Below are 20348 nucleotides of genomic sequence, written 5' to 3'. Positions count from 1 at the left end.
CTATTTATTGGAGACCCGCGGGCATCGCTCCTCCTTCGACTTTTTTATTTATTTCATTCCCAAGACATGGTTTTCTATTGGAAGCGTCCTCTAGTGAACCCTAAGCAGGTGTTAGGCCATTATTTCAATGTGACAAACGCTCCCATTAAAACGTGAAGGATTTACAACTGATTTTTTTAAAAGACCTTCAGCCACAGGTGCAGCTGGCCTGAGGCCCCCTCCGCACGTGGCCTCAGCCACACGTGCAGCTGGCCTGAGGCCCCTGCACGTGGCCTGCGGGAAAGCACCTAAAAGGCCTTGGAAAGCCCCTGACAGACTGAATGACTAATAGAGCCCTTTTTTTGGGTTGAACACCTGCTAGTTCAACCAGAGGACATACAGTTCGGATCAGGACACTTGATAGTTCATCACAGTTCAAATATGGACCTAAAAATTCTTCTACAGTCCCTCCTCTGGGACTCGAAAGAGTCCCATTACATCAACTATACTCTTGGGTTGTTTACTGACAAGACATCCTCATTTGTGCATTGCAATAAAAAAGAAAAACACATCACTCGACTTACTGATAACTCTGGTGCGGATATGAATATCAGTGATAGGTCACACGGTAAATATATTGAAGTGCAGGTGAACCTACATACTAAGGCACAAGGTGATCAATTAGCTGGATTATATCAACGCAAGGTGACATTCAAACATTGAGTTTTGGTGTAATTCAAGGCACTTAAAATGGCCACATAAAACAAGTTACAGCAACCTCTTAATCATGGCAAAGTAAAGGCTTTACATTGACATCAGTGCAACCAATCATCTTCTGGCATCTATTGTCTCACTCGACCAGAGGCTCCAACCCATTATACCTGGTTCTACATATTATTTTGTTAAAGAGTCACACATTTATTATTTAAATGCATCAAATAACCCCTACGTTACCACTATTTAGTCAACCAATCAAGAAACTATTCTAAGGTTAGCGCAGCTATGTCTAGTTAAATGATAAACTCAATAAATGGTTTCCCTTCATGTCCGTCCTTAAGTCATTTGCCTTAGTCAATCATATAATGGTTTTCATTATAGGCCATTTCTCAACATTCTCCACTTTGTTTTTCTTCTTTTTCAGCTTGTTTTCTAATGCCTTTTTTGGCCAGACGCCAAATTTAGGTGATGCATGTCTCTTGAGGCATGCTATAATTTAAGAAAAAGGGGTCCCTATGGTGCATCTGTACTGCTAAATCTACAAACACGCCGTGTAAGGGTCCCCTTTTTATAACTTTGCAATGTGATATCTATGTGTATGCATTTAGCTTTGTCTGTGTTACGCAGATGATGGTAAGGACAGACATTTACCCAACCTTCGTTACTAACATATATCCTTCTTTGTTTTTATTTACACTCAGATTTCTGAAACCAGTCCGCAATTCAAACTCAAGAACCAAGATCATAGTCCGTTTTCAGTGCCATTACGTCAGTCCGCGCTCCTCAGCATTTACTCAGCATCTGAAGTTTTGGGAGAAGTTGGGGAACATGGGGAGGTTGGCCTTTCAGGGGTAGTGGGGGGAGGATCAGGAATTCTGGCTTTCAGACAGTCGTGCAGTTCTCTGATGGATCTTTCCAGCTCCTTGTGCTGCTTGGCCAGGTTGTACAGGGCCCCCAGAAAATTCTTGCCCACATTCAGGGTGGTGGTGGCCAGCCCTAGCTGTTCCCTTTCCATATGCTCCATCATGCAGGCTAGCATGTCCATACTAGACTGAAGACCACACAGTTGAGTATGGAGGCCCTCCTGAGCACAAGAGATGTTGGCATTGTCACGGTGTATCCTGAACAGGTATGCAGCTGTCTGACTTAGTTGTGGCATGATTTCCTCAAATAGCTCATGGGGAATGTGATTTGTGAGGGGCAGGAGCTGCTCCAAGGTATTTGGAACAGACTCTTGTGGAAGATGAAGCTCTCGAACCAAGATTGCCATGTCCTGTGGGGTGACCATGACCAGATTAAGGTTGTGCAATCCAGGGGACAGAAGTACAAGGGGGAAGGCATTTCGTGTGTGGGGGAGTATTGTTGATGTCGCACAGGCAAGTGGGTGGGACACTCTGGGCATTTAGCAGCCTGTACAAAGCTCCCCTCTGTCCTGGTGGGTGAGTTCGGCTAAGGTCTACCCCTGCTGATCCTCCTCCAGAGGTACTGGGCTGATCAGAATATCTCTCCTCCCTTGGGGGTGGAAAGCTGGGGACAGGTCCTAGCAGTGAATTGGGTCTAGGATGCACTCGGGCGGTTGCTGCATATGGCCGACCTTGGCTGCCTCCCCTGGAGGGTATCGTTGCCACTGGCACATGTGACTGTCTCCATGGCTGTTCCTGAGTCCAAAGGGTCTTTCAGGTGATGGTGGAGTCCTCGGGCCGACTCTTGCTGCAGGCAGATTCTGTGAAGCCGTCATCGCCAGGTGCTGGAACGATGAAGATCCTTCTGTTGCCAACTGGTTTAGCTGCTGGATGGAAGGCGGCTGTGGCGACCAATCATGTCTCGACCATCCCTCCTGTATATCCTCTTCTCCAAACAGTTCTGAGAGTCCAATCAGACTTGATAGAGGCAGATCAGGCATAGGTCCCTGATCAGGGGAGTCTGGTCTCTCAGCCATACTCCTGTGTCCTAGTAATATACATATACATTCATTATTACAGCTCCATGTCATTCTTTCAGATATTGTCTATCCTATCCCTCATTTTTGTGGGTGCATGTGTGTGAATGTAAATGTGCGTGCATGTCTTCTTCCTCGTCTACAATATCACCAAGCACGGTCCATCCCAGTCCTCCCTATCTGGGGTATACGCCACAATATTAGGGAGCTGGGGGCTGTCGGGGAGGATAATTGGTATTTCATCCATTTCCATATATTCTGGTTCTCTGTCTGTTTTGTTTGTGCTTTCTTCTAGGGCTCGGATGGCTAACAGTGGGAGCTGTCCTACTGTGGATGAAATCAATTTATTGACCAGAAATTTTATCAAGGGAATACCACAACATATTACCAGCAAGACCGCCACCCCTGTTAGTGCCAAGATTACACCTATCTGGTATAACCAGTCTTTCCATGATATCCACCCTCTCCTTAGAGTACCAAACAGTGAAAACAGTGGGCCAATATTCATTCCATTCCCTACAATGTATCCAGAATCGTCAGTTTCATTTCTCCCTCCTATGGAGTTACTTAACAGTTCCTGTTGCATCTCTTCAAGTGTGATTAAGAGCTCTGTCAAATTTCCGTCTTCCCCTGTACGCATGGGAATAGCTGTGCAACATTCGGTGGCTTTGATCATAATACAAACTCCTTGTTCATCAGCCATCATCATCTCGATAGCTAATCTATTTTGCATTGTCATTAGCGAGGTGGCGTGCAGTTGTTCGGTTAAGGCTCCTACTGCTGCCAATGTCCAGTTCAGGTATCTTTGCTGATTATACCACAAGTAATTAATCCACTGCACCTCCTGGAACCTAGAACGGATTTTTGGAGTAACCCCGAACAGAGCCAATGCCCATCCCCATTTATCCGCATCTTCATCTGCTTTAACTCTGCTACTGTCTATGGCTTCTAACTGTCGGGGTATCCCTTCTGGTATCCTGTTTCTTACTGTGATGTTGTAGTCTGTTTTAAACGTCATTATTCCTCTTTTCTTACGAAGTTTCTGTGGCATGGGTTGTATTGAATTCGGCATTTCAATTACTGTTATAGCTCCTGTGAGCATCACAGGAGCACAAAGGCCCTTCCAATTAGGGGACAGCGATGACAGGAGTTTCCTTCTTTGTCCGCATATCCAAAAGATGTCAGCTAAGGGTACCGTTCCCTTAGCTAAATTTGGAGTAGATACCCATGAAGCATGGGTGAGATTCAGTCCAATTACAGACCCCCCTGTGGCCGGTACTATTTGTTCACACTGTATGCCTGCTGCTGGCAGGGTGTGACAGACGGTAATGTTCCATGCTGTTTTGGCCGGTTTGTATTCTTGCTGCTTTTGCATACACTGTATGTGGTGTTTTGGCTGGGTCGTCCCTACCTGCCAATCGCTTATGTATTGTGCTACTAAGCCTTAGCTATACAGAATGGGTGTATCATCCCTTTCTCTATTTTAATCATAGGTGGAACGGTTCCTTCTGTACTTAGGGGCACTGGACAAAGTTTACTGTCGGCAGCATATTTTTCATCACCTACTGCCATTTTCATAACACATTGTGTATAGCATTCTGCTTGGTCTGAGTTATGTTGGGGACTCCTATAACAGTTGTTGATATCAGGTAGGGGTTTAGCCTGAGGTATCACACCTTTCCGGTGACAGGCTATGCAAGGCTTTTCACTGATCTGCCTAGCCGAAAATTTCAACCATTGGTAAAATAAATTGGTCTTCAACCCTTGTGTGCGGGCTAGGTCTGTACTGGGATCCCATCTCCCTAAATGACTGCTTGTTTCTAGGCTTCTAATTGTCCTCTTTTTCCTTGGTTTGATTTTACCCATTTTGTGGCTTCATGTACTGTAACAGTTACGTCTTGCTTGGTTTCCCTGCATCCTCTTTTATCACAAATTACCTCTATGTTGAGTGTTCCCTCCTCTTCACATTTGATGCTAATGGCTTCGCCTAATATGTAATCCCCCAGCTTTCCCTGTATTCCTATGTTCTTGTAGGCTTTTGATTTAATGTATACCAAATTATATGTTTTTCCTGTGTTTAGAATGCCTTGTTTAGCTGCTATTGCGGCCATGGCCACGGCACAGTCCGTTGTATGTTTTGGATGTCTATTTTCTCCCATACTGACCACCAGTAGTATTGTCAATCCCTTGAATAATTCCTTAATCATTGCTCTGATGACTGTTGAGATGTGCTACTAGATGTGCTACTAAGTGAGCCGTCACTAGATGAGCTGTCACTAGGGATGTGTGGTGTATCTGTGCTTTGTCTGGGTTGTACTTCCTGCGGTTCTTCTGTCGGTAAATCTACTGAGTTGCTGTCCGAGTCTGATGTCTCCTGTGGCCTGTCTATCTGTCGGTCTGTATTTCTGTCTGTCTGTTGGCCTGCGTCTCCAGTTGTCTCTGAGTCTGCATCTGAGTCTGTCGCTGCTCTATCTGGCAGGGATCCACTACTCTCTGAAGCTGTGCGTCGTCTTTGTTCAATCAGTCTCTGTGAGCGCCTTGGCCAGTGTTCGCCTGGCTGCAGGGAGGCGTGGCCTTCCCTCGGTGCTTCTTCTGGCTGCAGGGAGGCGTGGCTGTCCCTCGGTGCTGCTGTAGGGTCTCTGGCTTCTCCTGCTTCCCCCCTTGGCCCGGCGGCTCTGCCAAGACGAGCTTGCCGAGGCCGCAGGGGCGCTGGGCCACCAACCCTACAGCAGTGGTTTAAATGAAACCAAGTGTCCTTACCGTCTACTTTGACTGCTGTACGTGAGGCAAGAATAACTTTAAAAGGACCTTCTCGGCGGGGCCTGTCCCACTTCTTTTTGAACACCTTGACGTAAACCAGATCACCAGGCTGGATGCTCTGATTTTCGAGTGGAATCTCTGCTTCTCTGTCTTCTGTAGCACCTTTGACCTGCAAAAAAGATAGTTTTGTGTATTTGGGTTAACTGTCTCAGATAATTATGCCATTCGTCTTGTAGCTGCTCCAGCGATGGTCCTTCGTAGGGTCCTCTCAGGTATGGAATAGGCATCGGCCGACCTGTAAGAGCTTCAAATGGTGTCAAATGGGTTAGTCGGTTAGTTTGTGAGCGCATTGACAATAAAGCAAGCGGCAACGCATCCAGCCAGGTTAGTTTGCCATTGCTGTCTGCTATGATTTTTGCTAGTTTGTTCTTTAAAATGCCATTAGCCCGTTCCACCGCCCCATTTGATTGGGGGTGATAAACACACCCAAACTTCTGTTTGATACCCAATTGTTTGAATGTTTCTTGTGTAACCTTGGCTACAAAAGCCCTACCGTTGTCAGATGAGATAGTATCTGGAATGCCAAATCTTGGAAAGACGTCTCGGCACAAGAATTTGGCTACCGTTTTATGGTCTTGATTTGCAGAGGCTACTGCCTCAATCCATCGGCTGAATCTGCATATCACTACCAAAACATATCTCATTCGTTTAACTCGGTTTTCAGCTCCCATGTCTATGAAATCCATCATAAGATGTCTGAATGGCCCATCAGGGACCGGAATGTGGGCTAAAGGGGCTGTGAATGATTTCCGGACATTGTACTGTGCACATACCTCACACTCATTCAACAAACGGTCCACTGTTGCTGCCATATATGGTGACCACCAGACAGCTTTTAGTTTGTTCATAATTTGGACTCGCGAACAATGATTGGGTCCGTGGGCCCAAATGATTGCATGTCGTAATAAATTGGTGGGTAACACAAAATGTCCATGACTACTGCGCCACAGCTTGTCCGCTGGCCCCTGACTGCGTGTCTCATAGCGCCTCGTTTAACCCACATTCGTTTTTCTTCTCCACTGGCCCTACTTTGAGCCACTATCAGTGCGTCAAGTGAAACCAGTGGGGCACAATCTTGGATGGTTAGCAGGGGAAACATATTTTCTCCTTGTGCTCCTTTGCGAGCTGCGTCATCTGCTAAGTTGTTACCTTGAGCTATGATGTTATTATTCTTTTGATGACCTGCACATTTAATGATGGCTACCTCAGACGGTAATTGGAGAGCTTGTAACAGTTGGGAAATCGCTTCTCCATGAGTGACAGGGGTGCCATCTGCTCTCAGGAATCCCCTTTGTTTCCAAATGTTTGCATGTACATGACATACGCCATAAGCGTAGGCTGAGTCTGTGTAGATATTAACACATTGATCTTTAGCTATCTGGCAAGCCATAGTTAAGGCTTTGATCTCTGCCAGTTGGGCTGAACAAGGCTGATCAATTCCTTGGGACTCCAGTAATTCAAAGGTCTCGCCATCCGTGTTTAGTTTAACTATCCCCATACCCGCATGCAATCCCGCGGCATCCCGAAAGCATGAGCCATCCACGAACAGGGTTAGATCTGCATCTATGGCGTGATTATACAAATGTTCTCTGGCTCTCAAAAATTTCTCTGTCTCTGCCACACAGTTATGTGGAGTACCATCTAACGGTGTGGTCAATTTGGTGGCGGGATTCACCGTGTGACAACGTTGTATTGTTATTTCTGGAGCGGACAACACAACTTCATATCCAGTGCGTCTAGCTTGTGTTAAGACAAAACGTTGACTGGTTAGCAGGGCATGTAACTGATGCGACGTGTACAACGTTACTGCATGTCCCATGATTATGGATGATGCTTTTTGAAATGCAAAGGCAGCTGCTGCTAGACCCTGATAGCATGGTGGCAATCCTGTTTCAATGTTGTCAAGCTTTGTACTATAATAGGCCAATGGTTGTTTTCCTTCATTTGTTTCCTGCATTAGTACAGCACAAGCATAACCAGCTTTTTCAGTAACATACAAATGGAAAGGTTTCCCATAATCTGGGTTACCTAACGCGGGAGCAGATTGCATGTCTGTTTTTAGGGCCTCAAAAGCTCCCGTTGCCTCATCTGTCCAGACGAGGAGAGCTGCATTGCTTGTTTGCCCCACTGCTCTAATTATGGCACGCAAAGGTGCAGTTTTTATAGCATAATCACAAATCCACGACCGACTGTACCCTGCCATCCCAAGGAATGAAAGCATCTGTCCCACTGTTTGGGGTTTGGGAGCCTTGATTATAGCCTCCACTTGGCTTGGGGCTATACATCGCGTGGTCCCACACAACTGTCTTCCCAAGTATTCTACTTGTTGTTTGCAGAACTGCAATTTGTCCTTACTTACTTTATGACCTCCATCTGCCAATGCATGCAATACAATTAATGAATCTTTTTCACACTGTTCTTGAGTCTCTGATGCAATAAGGAGATCATCCATATATTGCACCAATGTACTGGGTATGTCAAGGTGTTGTAAATCTTCAGCCAGGACTTGTTAAAGATGGCTGGGGACAGGTTCAGTCCCTGAGGTAGCCGTGTATACATTAGCTGTTGTCCCAGAAATGTGAATGCAAACAAATGTTGTGAGTCTGGGTGCACAGGCACACTGAAATAGGCTGAACACAGATCTATTACTGTGTACCATTTTGCTCCAGCAGGGATGCTTGATAGTATAGTATGCGGATCAGGTACTATAGGTGCATCCATTTCTATTATTGCATTGATAGGACGCAGATCATGTACCAGCCAATACTCTTTGGTATTGTTTTTAGGGATAGGATAGATAGGAGTATTGCATGGGCTTGCAGTTTTTATTAAAACTCCAGCTGCCATTAGTCCCTTAATTACTGGTTTTATGCCTTCAATAGCCTGAGGTTTTAATGGATACTGCCTTTGGTGAGGCAGTTTTGCTCCCGGTTTTACTTTTATTTTTACTGGTAAGGCTGTTTTTACTAGTCCTACATCTGTTTTGCTTTTGGACCACACCACTGGTGGTATTTGCTCTAACAGTGTCCCTCTGGTCTAGGATTGAGCTCCACTTTTTGAGCTATAGCCTCATCATTTACTTTTAAATTAATTCGTATAAACTGCTGGTCTTTTGACAGATGTACTTGTGGACTTTCCATGTTTTGCCATTCTTCAACTTCTGAGGCTGTCTTTACCATTGGACCTAGGTCATGGGATTCATACTTTTCTGAGACTAAAAGGGTCACATGAGGCGTGGCATTCGGCACTTGATACCATTGTTGTTCAGCTGAAGTTAGCTTGACAGAAGTTGCGGCCCCTTGGGGGCCTAAATAAATTTCTGTGGTGGTTATGTGAAACAGCCGTTGATTCATCAATACATCCCAGCAGCATGCATAGTCAGTTTGTTCTTGTTTGGCATCGAACATCAGGGTGACATGTAAAGGTAAACTAGGTGTATATACTGCTTCATAGTGTTGTTCGGCCCAGGGCTTCCATTTTTCCCATTGCAGTTGAAGATTTGAATTTTCTGGTTGTAACTTCAGCCAGTATACCATGGGTTGCACAGGTCGGACCTTGTTTTCCATGTCCATAAGCACCATAATGTTGGCGAGTGCTTCGTCAGGAAAGTGTATTTGCAGTCCTTGATGGGTACACACTATCTGGGTTTGTAGCTTACATAAAATGTCTCTTCCCAGCAAATTCACAGGTGTATTTTGTGAGTATAACAGGGGTGCTTCAATTGTTTTTCCTACAATCGTTACAAGAAGTGGGCGTGTAAACGGTATTATTTGAGTCTTCCCAGAGAAGCCGATGGTCTTAATTACAGACCCAGAGAGGGGGAGATGAGCGCCCATTTTCCCTATGCAAGAGTATGTTGCCCCTGTATCCACCATGAAAGGGAAATCTCTGTTTTGTATATTAACAGTGACGGTTGGCTCTTCCTTAGGTATCATCGAAATAGCCAATGCCACCGTTTCCCCCTCTGTCTTCTCTAGGCCTCCCTATTGCCAATAGGCAGAGGGTCCAACCCAAGGTCGGGCCGGACAATTTCTCATTCGATGTCCAGGTTGTCCACAGCTCCAACACTCATTAGAGGGTTGATCCCCTATTGGGGGTGTTGGTCCCATAGGCGGTCCCGCTTGACTGTTCCTGGGAGCTGAGTTTTGGAATCTGCTTCCAAATGAAGGTTGGCGAGATCCTCTTCGCCACCCTCCTCTTTGACCTTGAAAGTTCCGTGACTCTCCTCTCCACCCATGACTGTAGGTGGGTCCATTTCCGGGTGTGCCAGTGCTATGGTAGTGATAGTGATGCTCCACTGGTGCCGAGACTTCTCCTGTAGGAGTGCTTCCTGCTGCTCCTCGGGGGCTCTGTGTGGCTGTTACCACAGGTGCCTGTATGGTGGCAGCAGTGTTTGCCGTAGGGCCTAGGCTTGCCGACTCAGAAGGAACAGGGGTCATCATTGGTGCCTGGGTCTTTGTTTTTTCTTTCTTGACTTTGGTTAGCTCTCCCAACTGCATCTGCACCAATTTTTTCGTCAGGGATTTTGCTGCATCTTCTTCTTTTTGTTTTTCTTTCTTGTAGATTTCAAGATGGTGACAAATATGCTCAGAGTATAAAGCCCAATTCATTTTTGATAGTCCCACAACTCCATCTAGGGCTTTCTGAACCTCATCTGGTAGAGCCTTTTTTACAGTTATTTTAAACAGGATTTCTGTTGCTGGAGAATGGTTCCATGCATTTCCTGTTTCCTCCGCCCATCTTTTCTGGAATCGGTGCAGGAACTTCTTTGGGCACTCTTCAGGTGTCCACTCCTCATCATCCAATTTAGAGGGATCCAAGACCTCAGGGTACTTTCTTCTCAGTCCTTCCCACATGGAGTTTCTATAGCGATTAAAGGGGACTTCATCATGTTGATTAGTGCCCATCATTTGTGTTAGTCCAACCTTTCCTGCTAATTCTTCAGTGTCATGTTTTCCCATGACATGCATTAGCAAGGCTTTTATGTCACCTAAAGACAAGGTTACCCCTGCAGTGCCTTCTTCTAAGGCAGTTATCCATCTCCCAGCTCCTTGGGTGATGTCTGGCAGCCTGTTGGCCAGCCCCACCATGTCTGTCCAGCTCCATGGGGTATACACATGATGACCATTTCTAACCACCAATGGGCATATGAGGTCTTCGTCCTCCTCTTCTTCTGTGCGGGCTCCATACTGTCTTCCAGATCGAGTGCGACTGACTGGTTCCAGGCAGTCTATCCAGTTGGTTATATCCTGTTCTAAAGCCGCTATGTCTTTGGCTACACATCGTTGTCTTTGCCTGAGTCGGGCCTCTTTTGCAGTCTCAATGATGATCTCACCAGAAATTTTTCGGGTGGGTGGCTGTATAATGTGATTCCCTTTATTGGGCGTCGATTGTTGTAATATTCTTCTTTCCTCGGCGTCCCTATGTCTTTGTATTCTTTCCTTCGCTAGCCGAAGTTGCTCAGCTAGTTCTTCATTATCTCTTCTGGCCAGATCCAGTGTGTCACAGAAGCTCTTGTGCCACTCTTCGGAGCCTCTATAGCCTGTGAAGGTCCAGTCGGCTGACTTATGGTGGGAGGGGACGGTTTTCAGTGGACCTCGATGTGCAGGCGGAGCCTTCAGGTCTCTCTCTTTATCCTCGTCTGCCTCCGTGTCACTGTTATTTGTGGGCCCCCCTGCTGGTCGTGGTGTGCGACCACTTACTTTCGGACTTGGAGACCTTGTATGATCCATTTGACAGACTGAGGACCTGTCTCCTTGTGGCTCTCGAGCTTTTAGTGTCAGTGTGAATTTGCCCTCCACATCCATGCCTTGGTCCTCTTCACGAGTTCCTAATACAAATTGTCCAGCTGTCTTCCCCATATCATGACGTTTATATGGGGGTGGCTCTGCTTCCCAGCTCGGTGCACTGGCTTTAGTCTCTTTGGATCTTTCCTCTGTCATTTTTTCTCTTTTCTGCTGTAGCCTCTGTGCTTCCTGCTTGAACAAGGCCAAAACTTCTTTTTCTTCAGTGCGTTTTTTGTTGTTATTTAGGTTCTTCTGCTGATCTTTAATTTCTTTTTTCTGTATTTCTACCGCAACTGCTTCACACATCACGGGATCAAATGATCCCTCCAAAGGCCATTGCCTGCCCCCATGTGACCTTTTGTGCCACTTTTTCATACATTGGTTGGCCTTAATGCGTTTTCCTGGATATTTTCTTAGTACTAAGTCTAGCGGGGTACTTTCCCGACCTTGACCTTGAGAGTTACCCATGTAACCCTGACAAACGCTATGTGAGGTGTTTCTATGGTGTTCTGGTAGTCCCTCAGGGGCTGTCCTGATCCAGACCAATAACTTGCTGGCTGTAACACCTGTTTTGTATTTTAAACCCTTAAAAGGATTAAATTTCCAACTGCTATGCCCGTCTTCTTTTTCTTTAACTAAATATGAAAATTTACCTGTTTCCCACCGAACCTTCCTTGGGACCACAGTCAGAGTCAACCTAGGAAACAGTTCTTCACCTGGATCGGTTGGTAGTGTTACTAAATGATTTAATGGTATGCTAAGTTCTTTATTAGGGTCAGCACAAAGCAGCTCCAGCCACGGGGTTAAACCCTGATGCCACAGACGTCTTATCAGCAGCTCCCAATTAATTAGAGGGAATTGTTCTTTCTTTTGCTTCAGATTGATTACCTTAGTAATCTGCCATAATTTCTGATTGATCTCTTGTTCGTCCTGCCAATGTTCTGCTCCTACCCTGTCAAAATAGGTCCTTTCCAGCCAAAAATGTATCCTGATTCCCTGGGTTTCGATGTCTCCGTCAGTCAAGTAATGTTCTGGGAGTATTATTTCATCATCACTTAAGTCTCCCATCAATGACTGTCCCAAGCATTGATCAGTCTGTCAGCTTTTTCACTATAATCTAAGCTTTATCTCTTTTGATTTATAACCAATTTTATTTATTTAATCCTCTTACAACCCTAACACTTCCTAATGTCTTTGCTCCCGACTTTCTATTTTCCTTCTAATTTTTTTAACTTTCTGCTTCTAGTCTTTTTCTGCTATATTTGTTTATTAGTTTTCTCTCTTTGAAATAATATCTACCTTCTCTGTATTTACATAGCACTCTTCTCCTGTCTTTTTCTTCACTGTCTCTGTTTCACACTTTCCTCTCTGCCTGTCATGCACCTCCCAAGTCCTCCTGTTGGGTCTAAATACCTCCCCCTCGTACTCTTTCACATTAATCTTGTATGTCAGCCAGCTTGCAAGCCCTCACAGCTTTGCTTGCACCTCCCCGCTTACTCTCCACTCTCCCACACACAATTTTCAACAGCTTTATACACAAAAATTATTAAAAACAACTTTCTATATATCTCTATCTAGACTTCTGCCACTTTTCACTCCGCGGCTTTAAACAACCTTTTTATTCACTTAACACCAATGTGTTCTGTTTAAGCATGTATCTCTTCTTCACGTTAGACAGCTTCTCCGGCGCTGTCAGCAACTTCATATATTACTTTTTTTACAAGCCCTCTTTGAGCGTACAATATTTCATTTACTTCTACGCCTTACCGCGCCTCGCGTGCGTATCCTGTGCTTAATATATTATTTTTCACCAGCTCCTTTCTGAGCATACAATATTTCATTTACTTCTACGCCTTACCGCGCCTCGCGTGCGTATCCTGTGCCTACTATATTATTTTCACAAGCTCCTTTCTGAGCATACAATATTTCATTTACTTCTACGCCTTACCGCGCCTCGCATGCGTATCCTGTGCCTACTATATTATTTTCACAAGCTCCTTTCTGAGCATACAATATTTCATTTATTTCTACGCCTTACCGCGCCTCGCGTGCGTATCCTGTGCCTTTCTGCACTTTCTTCTACCTTTTTTTTTTCACTTACTGAGCTCCTCGTGAGCTTAATGTGCCTTTGCACTGAAAATATTCTCTTTTTCTTTTCTTATAAAAAAACTCATATTACTGTGTACTTAATTACTTATTCTTCTCCCACGCTCCACAAGCGTGTATCTGGTGCCTTACTGCACTATTTTCTGCTTCATTAATTCTCATGTATTCTGCACTAACTCTTCATTTATTTTATTATTTTTTATAGTTTTTCTCTTTTCTTAAAAAATGACGTCCTTTATTGAGCTCTTTTACTTACTGTCAGCTGTGCTTCTTTGCACTTTTCTCTTTAAATCTCTTTATCACGTACGGTATTTCTACTGCGCCCCCTCAGGCGCTTATCTTGTGCCTTCTCTGCACGTATTCTCTTGTTAAACTCTTTTTTCTCACTTATTTCACTTCAGTCTCTGTTAAACTCTTTAAATAACCTTGTATTACCTTGTATCTATTTGTCAGTATACTCCCCTAAATTAACCCCTACAGCGCATGCTATCAGCCGGCACGTTAGTAATGAATTTCAACACCAATTATTCCCCAAGCATCCAGGTTAGTTCTCCACGCACTCTTTCCGCACCAGAGTTCATGAACATTCCTGACCTTTCACTCACACAGACATTCTTTTCCCGGGAACACACACACCTTCTGAGCATTTTATCTACAAGGCCTGATCATTTTCAATCTTATCTTTTTTTAGTCTCTTATCAATTTTCTTAGTCCAGGTTCTTTTGGGTAAGAGGCAATTAAAAAATATCACCTGTCAACTTGGGCGGAAATCCCGACTCACTCCTCCAGATCGTGCAGAAGTTATAAAAGGTTTCTGCTTACCTTTTAGTCGTGATCACTGTTATTTACGGTCTGGAGGGATGAGCTGGACTGCCCCAGGCTGCCGGAATGCCCCTGGACCCTCCTGAAGCTGGCTCGCCAAGTTCTGTCGCGGCTCGTCTTTAGGATGTCGTCTTTTAGATAACACAAACTAATTGCAAGTGATATGCTAGAAAATGACACAACACTTTAGAATAATTCAGCCTTAAGCAAGATAAAATGCACAGAGTTTTTAAGTTTATTTAAGCCTTCGACACAAAGCTTAGACAAACTGAGTCCTCTAGAGAGACTGAATATGACAACCGCGCTCGTCTATTTATTGGAGACCCGCGGGCATCGCTCCTCCTTCAACTTTTTTATTTATTTCATTCCCAAGACATGGTTTTCTATTGGAAGCGTCCTCTAGTGAACCCTAAGCAGGTGTTAGGCCATTATTTCAATGTGACAAACGCTCCCATTAAAACGTGAAGGATTTACAACTGATTTTTTTAAAAGACCTTCAGCCACAGGTGCAGCTGGCCTGAGGCCCCCTCCGCACGTGGCCTCAGCCACACGTGCAGCTGGCCTGAGGCCCCTGCACGTGGCCTGCGGGAAAGCACCTAAAAGGCCTTGGAAAGCCCCTGACAGACTGAATGACTAATAGAGCCCTTTTTTTGGGTTGAACACCTGCTAGTTCAACCAGAGGACATACAGTTCGGATCAGGACACTTGATAGTTCATCACAGTTCAAATATGGACCTAAAAATTCTTCTACAGATGGATTATCTCAGCAAAGGAGAAGTGCTCACTATCACAGATTTAGACTGGTTTGTGAACAATATTTGAGAGAAATGGTGATATTGTGTATGTGGAAAAAGTTTTAGATCTTTGAGTTCATCTCATACAAAATGGGAGCAAAACCAAAAGTGTTGCGTTTATATTTTTGTTGAGTGTATGTTATATTTTAACTTTGTACAAATGACAGAATTGACATTAATGGAGTTATTCTATCAGTATTCATTTTATTTATACACCAAACCATAATTCAGCATTGCTTTATTTTCCAAGACCTCCGCCTGACAGCGGCATTGTGATTGGGTAGAGAGCTGGGTTTTGTGGCTCCTCGCAGCTTACGTCTGTGCTGGAAGCCATATAGTAAACAAGAGTTTCCAGCAGGGGGCCAAGCTGTTCAAAGACAGACATAAGTACTGGCTCATTGATTGGGTCTCTTGTCACTTTTGATGCTACCAGAAGCAATCATCGTGTTAAAACTCAAAATCAGCTTGTTAGCAGTTGCAAATGTACCAGAGACAATCCTGGAATTTATCAGTTTTTGGATATCTGTAACTTCCAATACATTTTTGGGGTGGTTTATCGTTTTATCTTTATCAAAGATAACTTTTCAGTTATCTGATTATGTGTTACTGAAGTTCATTTTTTGGTTATCTGTGCCCACCACTGCCTAAACTCCACATTGCATGGAAAATGGTGAAATTTAATTTATTTCATTTATAATTTATTTCATTTATTATAGCACCAAATCACAATAAAGTTGCCTCAACGCACTTCACACAAGTAAGGTCTAACCTTAACAACCCCTAGAGCAAGCACACAGGAGACAGTGGTAAGGAAAAACCCTCTCTGATGATTTGAGGAAGAAACCTCAAGCAGACCAGACTCAAAGGGTTGACCCTCTGCTTGGAGTTGATAGTACAGAAAATTTTGAGAGTCCATACTGGTGCACAGGACGGGAGGCTTGCAAAAGAAAACACCACTCCCATCTCTAGGTGGAGCCGCAACTCAAAGAGAGAGGAAAAACAGAATCAGGCGGCAGAAAGACAACAAATACAGTATAATTTGTCAGTATTTAGCAACAAGAAAAACAGAATAAATATTAAGGTGATCACTGGCCACTAGCCCTAAGCTTCACTAAAAAGATCCAGAATTTAGATAAAATTGAGGCCACGGCACACTCTGTTTACAAATAAAATTAATTTAAAAGGGTAGTAAGCATAGTAACATATTATTCCAGTATGCTAGCCATACAAAAGGGAAAATACGTAAGTGCGTTTAAGTCTGGACTTGCAAGTCTCCACAGAATCTGACTGTTGTATTGACGCAGGGAGATCATTCAGAAGGGGCACTATAAGAGAAAGGTCTGTGACCCGCAGATTTTTTTATTCACCCTAGGGACACAAAGTAATCCTGTGCCCTGAGAACGCAGAGCCCAGGCCAGTAAGGGGTGGGATTTTAACCGGAAACCCTCTGCAATAACCACTTGACCCCTAAATTAAACTACACTTTTCATAGTCAAGGGTGGAATATATATGTTGTAATCTCTCTTTCTCTTGGTCTCTCTGACTTTTTTTCAGGTTCAAATCTCTTCTCGCTAACAGGCCGTGCGGTGAAAACACGTGCATTGAAATCAGCAATGTCAAATATCACATTTTTCAGGTAAGACTTTTATAAACACGACTATTTCGAGTTACAGTTTTGTTCCTGCTCTTTCCTTTGCCACACACTGTAAATAGGTTATTTTGAAGTTTCAAGTATTGCATTTTAAATAATGTTGATAATGTTGTGGTGATTTCTATCCCTCTGTCTATCTGTCTGTCTGTCTGTGTGTCTGTCCATCCCACAAAGGTTATAAGCATTCTGAAATCAACTCATCTCACACTTTTAGGAGGAATTGCATGAAACTTGGTACAAGTCCTTGTTATGGGTTGGTAATACGCATATTTTAATATAATTCCGGATGGGCTTATTTTACCAGACTTATTAGCCTTGACAAAGCTAGACTCCATCAGTCTCATGCTTGGCTGCTCGCATTCTGAAATCAGCTCCTCTCACACTTTTAGATGGAATTTCATGTAACTTGTAACAAATCCTTGTTATAAGATGATAATACACATATTGTAATATTATACAAGACTGACAGATTTTGGCAGAGTTATGGCCCTTCATAAACAAACCCAGACACTGCAAATTTCAGGAGTTGGTGCCTGCATTCTAAAATCAACTTCTCTCACATATTTAGGATGAATTTCATGAACATTTGCACAAGTCTTTGAAATGTTATCAGAATGTACTAAGTACTTGTACCAAAGCAGTATTTGCCAGTGGGGGATATGGTGCTCTCAGAGTGTTCTTGTTCATCGATCATGCAGGATCAGTAAATCAAACGCACACATTATTTGATGCTACTTTTGCATGCACCCTTATTTATATGTTTTGACCTCAGGTTGGGCACATACACACTCTAAACTCCAAACTGCTTTATTTATATGTTATACTCATATCAGAGTTGTGTGCTATGTGTTTTTAAAATTGTTTAAATTTTGATATTTTTCAGCTTGTGATGCAGTATCTCTACTGTGGAGGCACCGAGGCTCTGCACATCAGGAACACTGACATAATGGAGGTGTGGTCATTACTTTAGCTTCCACTGCAAACTAGCCTGGGAATTAAATACAGCAACTAAAAGAAGTTAAATAAATTAAACTTTTAAATTTTATATGGCTGATTAAGTGTAAGACAACCACTTTCAACAGGGGTTTTGTTTGTTGTGCAGCTTCTATCTGCGTCTAAGTTCTTTCAGCTGGAGGCGCTGCAGAGGCATTGTGAGATTATCTGCTCCAAGAACATCACCACAGAAACTTGTGTGGAGCTCTACAACCACACAAAGGTAAAAGAATAAGTAAATAAATAAATCAAATAGTAAACAGTCTTTCCACAGAGTAGTGCAGCAGATAACTGAAACAATCGTGCAAATGGTGATACAAGCACCAAAGTTGGCACAAATACTCCTTAGACATTACTCTTTTGAAAAAACCGACTGTGTGACGGTGTCTAGGTAGGGGTCAATTGAAGAATTACACAGGGGTCAAAATTAAAAATGCTCAAATCATTTTGAAAACTACACTGTATTATTTGTCTTATCGTAAAGATTCCAAAAAGGTATAGTTTGGACTATCTATGACTGAATGATCAGGAGCTATGGGGTAAAAACAACAAAAATGGTGACAAAGGTCAGTTTCAGTTTGTACAGGGGTCAAAAGTTAAAGTTCCTTCAGTTTTGGTAAAAAGTGATGCAAATTATTGGTTGAGCTAATAGGATTAATAAATGGAATAGTTTTGATTGTGTTGAATGTTTGGTCTCCAAATTAAAGGTCAAACAAGGTCAACATCCATTGGATTCTATGACATGTGACATATGTTACCCCGTAACATGATAACTAAGCATGATACATGGTCCAAACTATTCCTTTTTAAAACCCTGTTAACTCAAATAATAATTTACATAATTTTTTACCAAAATTGGAGCAACTTTAACTTTTGACCTCTGTACAAACTGAAACTGACCTTTGTCACCATTTTTGCTGTTTTTACCCCATAACTCCTGATCATTCAGTCATAGATAGTCCAAACTATACCTATACCTCGGTTCAAATCCCTGCTAGACTGGAAAATCACTAAGGGCCCTTGGGCAAGGTCTTTAATCCCCTATTGCTCCCGGTGTGTAGTGAGCACCTTGTATGGCAGCACCCTCACATCGGGGTGCGTCTGATGCAGATGGAAAAGCGCTATATAAATGCAGTCCATTTGCCATTTACCATTTATCCAGATGGTTCTGCTGGTCCCGTAAAAGACTCCAGTACAGAAAGAGTTTATTAAAGTGTGCTATGTCTATGTACACAATTTTAGTATAAATTAAAACATAAGAACTTCCTGCATGCTGAAATCAGCCAATGACCCTGACAAACACCTGTCAGAGTTTGAAAACAGAAATATAACTCTGAATGATGATGATGATGATGGATGAATGAAACCCATCACTGGTGAGGTGGTGGCCTGTATGTTAGAGAGGTGGACTCGTGTTAGGCATCAGTGTAAGGTCCTTTGCACATCTTCATCAAATGAAAAAGTGGTATAGAAATGCAGTCCATTTTCCATTTCTTTCCATTTCTCTCAGTTTCTTGATGCCCCTGACCTGGCGTCTTACATAGAGAGCTACTTCCTGAAGAACATGGTCATCCTGATTGAGTCAGAGCCGTTCAAACAGTTGCTGTATGACGTTCCTCCAGATAGCCCCAGCTGTGACATCCTGCAGGATCTGGAGAAAACTCTGGCTGTCCGCATCCAGTCCATCCACCTGTCATCATCCAAGGGATCCATTGTCTGAGCTCCAGACCACATGAACACGATCAGCAAAAAACATGACACTGGATTGATATGTGTGTGAATTTCTTCAGCCAACAGAGCAAAATGACACCATCCCATTACAATGTGTGCTTCTGTGAAAGCTCATGAGTCGCTTCTTGGTACGTTAGTGCAGATGGATTTAAGTCTACCTGTGAGCCATGTTGATATCTGCCTATTACGACTTATCATAAAACAGCTACACAGTTTGCCAATAACATACATTCACTCATGCAACGAGATTGTCAGCTAAGCAAGTAGATCAAAATGTGTTTTATATGTAGACGTGAATAGATCAAGAGAAGCAAACAGCTGCAACATTGAAGAACTTTCAGATCATAAATTCACACATTTGAACACATAAAGACTAATTAATTTGTACTCTATAAAGTCTGTCTATGCTGAATAGTTTTTGGATCCAAGCAAGATGGAAAAAAGCAGACCTATAACATGATTCATATGAGGAACATTCATTAATGGAATGAGGACTTTCCACTTTTGTGTAAATATGGTTGATTTTGAAAAAAAGAGAGCTATTAATAATGTAATTTAGTGTATATATTCATAAATGTTTTCTCATGTGTCTTATTGTTGGTTATCGCTGTAAAAATGCTCATCTTTTAAATACCAATGCTTAAATGTTGCATGTCTGAGAGTGAGTGGAGGGTTTTGTATTTTTTTTTTTTCGGAATGTTGCGTCAACGCTCGGTGATACATTTTGTCATCAGTCTAGTTCTTTAAATGTCTAGAAGTCCAGTGACACTGTCATTTTATGTGTGCAAGGCTTCAGGTTTGCTTGGTCCTGAACTGGAAACATGTTGTTGTCCAGAGATTATGAAATTACGTGATGAGTGTGTAACATGATCAGTATATCTTTCCTCTATAAAGATTAATATAAAGAGTGCGATGAATCCTTGTTAGATTCTTCTGGTGGTCCATGCCTAGGTTCTGTTCCTCATGCGTGTTCATGAATCTAAAAGTTCTTTGAAAGAGATGTTGGATTT

General features: G+C 43.1%; 1 protein-coding gene across 3 annotated transcripts in view; it reads left to right on the top strand.

Moving 5' to 3' along the window:
* Nucleotides 1–19928, top strand: part of btbd11b (BTB (POZ) domain containing 11b) — a 268189-nt gene extending 248261 nt beyond the window's left edge. For 2 of the 3 annotated variants that reach the window (XM_034177006.1, XM_034177004.1), the window contains 4 exons: nt 16518–16599; nt 17498–17566; nt 17717–17830; nt 19118–19928. In XM_034177006.1, coding sequence (XP_034032897.1) covers nt 16518–16599; nt 17498–17566; nt 17717–17830; nt 19118–19327 — 475 coding nt within the window. In that variant the 3' untranslated portion in view covers nt 19328–19928. The remainder of the gene's footprint in view (nt 1–16517; nt 16600–17497; nt 17567–17716; nt 17831–19117) is intronic. The other variant, XM_034177005.1, reaches the window with a different exon arrangement.
* Nucleotides 19929–20348: the final 420 nt, after the last annotated feature.

The sequence above is a fragment of the Thalassophryne amazonica genome, chromosome 8 (assembly GCF_902500255.1).
Source record: "Thalassophryne amazonica chromosome 8, fThaAma1.1, whole genome shotgun sequence".
Taxonomy (NCBI): Eukaryota; Metazoa; Chordata; class Actinopteri; order Batrachoidiformes; family Batrachoididae; genus Thalassophryne; species Thalassophryne amazonica.
The sequence above is the reverse complement of the archived record's forward strand: the minus strand, read 5'-3'. Positions and strand labels throughout refer to the sequence as shown.